General features: G+C 36.2%; 1 protein-coding gene across 3 annotated transcripts; it reads right to left on the minus strand.

Annotated features, from left to right (window-relative positions):
* Positions 1–686: 686 nt before the first annotated feature.
* On the minus strand, positions 687–3746 carry LOC116032174 (splicing factor U2af small subunit B-like). Of its 3 annotated transcripts, none has more exons than XM_031274615.1 (6): positions 3391–3746; positions 3112–3198; positions 2957–3038; positions 2387–2513; positions 1771–2290; positions 687–1052 (listed from the first exon to the last, which is right to left on the minus strand). In XM_031274615.1, exons 1-5 carry the CDS (start codon positions 3625–3627, stop codon positions 1798–1800), a joined length of 1026 nt encoding a protein of 341 aa, XP_031130475.1. In that variant the 5' UTR covers positions 3628–3746; the 3' UTR covers positions 687–1052; positions 1771–1797. The 3 variants fall into 3 exon arrangements, with proteins under 3 accessions (XP_031130475.1, XP_031130492.1, XP_031130483.1); XM_031274632.1 differs by having other exon boundaries at positions 687–1127; XM_031274623.1 differs by lacking the exon at positions 687–1052 and adding an exon at positions 1310–1623.
* Between the last annotated feature and the right edge of the window lie 356 nt (positions 3747–4102).

The following is a 4102-nucleotide window of genomic DNA, read 5'->3' on the forward strand; positions in this document are numbered from 1 at the left end:
TTCCGTCCATTGCTTACATTTTGAGTTTGGATCTTAATTAATGATATCTAACTTTATTCTCAAAAAAAAAAAAAAAAAAATTGAAACGCCCAAAAACCAACAAAGAAACTCCTCAAACAAAACCCCTTTTTTTATGTAGAGTACCCTCCTTCATTTCTCTACACATTTTTCCTCCAGACGTAGCATCATGATTCGTTTGATTATTAATTAAATATTTTTTTTAATTAGTGTTGAAATTGATCAATTCAAAAGCACCGAATGAATAAAAATCACATTAAAATATAGGAAAGAAAATTCAGAAGGTTTAAAAAAACATTTTCCAATAATAAACATAATAAATAAAATAGAACACAAAAATATATACTAAGAATAAGTTAAGTTGTGCGTCACAACTCAAAAACATACAACCTAACCGGTAAAGACAGAACACTTGTTACTTTCTATTTTAATGCAATCTTTAATGAAGTTCACTTATAGTTTAAATGAAATGAACTTTCAGAATTATAGTTCAACCAACATATATATTCTATTAATAGATGATCATTGAAAAGAATAATAGAAAATTTTTAAATATTTAATAGAAATGAACGGCAATGAAGAGTAAATTCAAATAATAAACCAAAAAAAAAAAACAAAAACAAAAAAATAAACAAAAACAAAAAAACAAAAAAGGTACACAAGTCGAGAGTCCTCAAGCTTTGCCATTTTGCTAAGAATTTCACTTTAAAACATTAAAACACTTGCACAGCCACAGCCAGTATTACTTAATAATACAGTTCCAATCCAACAAAGCATAAAAGGATACTATGAAAACATAACAATCTTTTATGCATCAATCCAAGAACATTATGAAACAACAAAATTCATAAAGACAATACAACATAAGCAAGGTCAACACAAATAGGATCGAATTGAATTCTGGGTTGCAACCTTTAGCTCTCTAGAAAGCAGACATTAGCACTTGACATGTTTGAAAGTAGACAGTTCCTTCACTCCTCCTTACATCACACATTTAAATCCTGTGGACCTGTTCTGCAAAGAAGACATCCAACCTGTATAGAAATGTAACAGTGAGCTGGTGAAACATGAGGCAGGATCATTGAGCAGGTACCTCTGGACCTGTAAATCTTCACAAATACATAAGATCACAATACAAAACTCTTAATAAGAACACAATTAGGTAAGGATAAAGAACACAATCCTCTGTAATTTGACCTTAGGAAAGCGGAAAGTGCTCCTATAACTGTATGAAGGTCTTTCATGAAAATACTTGGAACCCACTTTTTTATTTGTAGTTTTAAAAAAAATATTTCGAAGCCTATTGCAGGTACACATACACACACAAAGTGAGAATGCACAAAGTAAGAATTCAAGTGGAAAAAAAAAAAAAAAACATTTTACAGCATATTGTAATTAAAATAACTTCTCTGACGAGTAAATTAAGGCAACAAAATTAGAAAGTTAATTGTTGAAGAAAAAGAAGAAAATAATGAATCAAGATACTATAGGTTGGCTTATTTGTTCTCCCTCTTATATCAAGTTAATGCTCTTTAACACATAGGAGGAAAGGATTAAAGAGATTTTGCTTTTTCAATATCACAATACAGTGAGCCTGTACATCACCTGCACAGTGGAAAATGGGCAGTGAGTTACGTAGTATATTTTTAAAAAATGGGCCGCTTTCCACAAAACATATTTGACTCCAATGGTAGAAACACTTGAGATTGAGAAGAAATAAAGTAAAAAGCAAGAGAAAGAATAAAGAACTACCAGTAGTTGTAACTGGAATATCTCCAGCTATTGCTGCTGCTGATAATCATCATAAAACTGTTCGGGGTGGTGCTCAGCACCATTCCTACTGCCATTTTCAAATGTGCCAACATCATTGTTCTTAGCAGAATCTGTCTGTTCTCTTTCCCTATTCCACTGCTCAATCTTTGCCCTTCTCTCAGCACTACCTTCCCTTACCATACCACTATTATCATTCTTCTCAGGTTGTTCCCTTTCCCTATTCCATTGTTCAATCTTTGCCCTTCTCTCAGCACTACCTTCCCTGACTGGACTCCTATTTCTCCTACCACCAGGACTCCTGCTATGTCCACTTCTTCTACCAGGACTTCTGCTTCGTGGTCTCCTCCCTCGTTCATGGTGACGATGATCGCCTCCTCTTCTAGGATATCCACGGCCACCATATGGGCGCTCATCATGGCCATGATGACCACGAGGACTTCTGCTTCTACTATGGCTGCGCCTTCGCCTGCTCTTCCCAAATAACTGCCGCCTCAGCTCTCTTCAAAAGGAAAGAAAACAACCAATTACACCATACTAATAAGAATTGAGATATCAAAATACTGTGTGTATATGAAAGAGAGAGACACAAACACACCTGCTAATCTTTTTCAAATGCATGAAGTTGCAATACCCACCTCGGTTACACACATTTTCCTCATACTGCCTACAGGTTGCTTCACGAAAGTCGGTCACTGGCGAGAAGTCAACAATAATGGGGCGCCCTAAACATACATTCAATTTTAATGATGATCAGCAAAAACAAAAACAGGATTCTGACTAGCCCTTTAAATGGAACTAAATCAGGAAGCATGATATAGTGACCATGAATCAGTGATTATGCCCTAAATCAAACAAATAGGTTTCTTTTGATACTGAATTAAAATCAATCATTTTGTTTAGGCACATATTACCATCATTCCAAATCATTGCATCAACAGACACCTTCTACACTAGCATTTTCAGTCAACATCATATAGGATGCTTTTGGAGATTCATCTTAGTTACAGGTTTGTAAAGAACTGTTGAGCATTTCCTTGTGATATTTATAGAGAGAAATTAATAGAAAACTAATGTGGCACCAGGAAATATGACAGAACAAGAAGCACACAAATCCAAACTTAGTAAGTTCACAAGATTAAGATTATAAAAAATGAGGAAGACTAACCTGCATAGAACCTTCCTGACAGATTCTGAAGGGCAGTAGCAGCATGTTCCTCCTCTCTGAACTGAACATACACATTGCCCACCTAATAGCAAGAAAACAGTTAATAAAAATTAAAATACCAAACCTTTTTTTGCAGAATAGCAAGTAAAGCATACCATGTGGTCTGCTAAATTATCACAGATGTTAAGATTCTCAATCTCTCCATATTTGCTAAGCTCCTCAAACAAATCCTCATAGAAGTCCTGCACATTCAGAATTCCGTCAACAATTACACCAAAAGAAAGCTAAAAGCTTGCAACAATCACAGGGAATCGAATGAAAATACCTAAAAGCTAAAAGTACCAATTAACGGAGAGTGTCTCACACATAAATTAAGAACATTAAAAAGCCCAAACAAGAACATAATTACGAAACCAAAGAATATAGGTACCTACCTCGAAGTGGTGCTGGATCTTGCGGGGATCGAGAGGCTGACCTTGAGGGTCAACGCCGGGGGTAATCATGTCGGGGCGCTGGTACATGTTGGAGAGGAGGAGGGTGGGGCTGATGCTGGGCTTGGTGTGGAGGCGAGAGCAGCGGTCGCCGTGGCGGCAAGCGCCAATCTTGAAGTAGAAGGGGCAGTTCACCCTGTCTTTCTCTGTACCGAATATGGACGCCAAGTGCTCCGCCATTTTTCCCCTTTCTTCGCCGTCTGTGAATTCAGCTCCAAACTCTAAAGCTTATTATAATTAGGGTTTCTATTTCTCAGATTTCCTTTTATTGAGGGACCGGACCGGACTGGGAGAAGAGGGGCGAGGCGGGCCGGGGGTTCTAGCTCTATTTATAGCCCGAGAGTATAATCATTAATTGAGGATTTGATGAGGTTTTTGTCATATCCATATAAAATTGTGTAAGGGACGGATTCGGTTGGATCAAATGGTTCGGATTTGATTTTGTAACCCCAATCCGTTTGTAAAAAATGAAAAATCATCGGACATTTGAATTTTGGTCTCCGTCTTATTTTCGATTTTCCGTCGGATAAATCGGTTTAAAAAAAAAGTAATTCAAACTTTTTACTTTTTTCTAGTTAAACACTTAACTGAAATTAATTTTAGTCCAAACAAATGAAACAACAAAACATTCAATTTACAAAATAGTAAGAAAGTG

Source organism: Ipomoea triloba, chromosome 1, assembly GCF_003576645.1.
Source record: "Ipomoea triloba cultivar NCNSP0323 chromosome 1, ASM357664v1".
Classification (NCBI taxonomy): domain Eukaryota; kingdom Viridiplantae; phylum Streptophyta; class Magnoliopsida; order Solanales; family Convolvulaceae; genus Ipomoea; species Ipomoea triloba.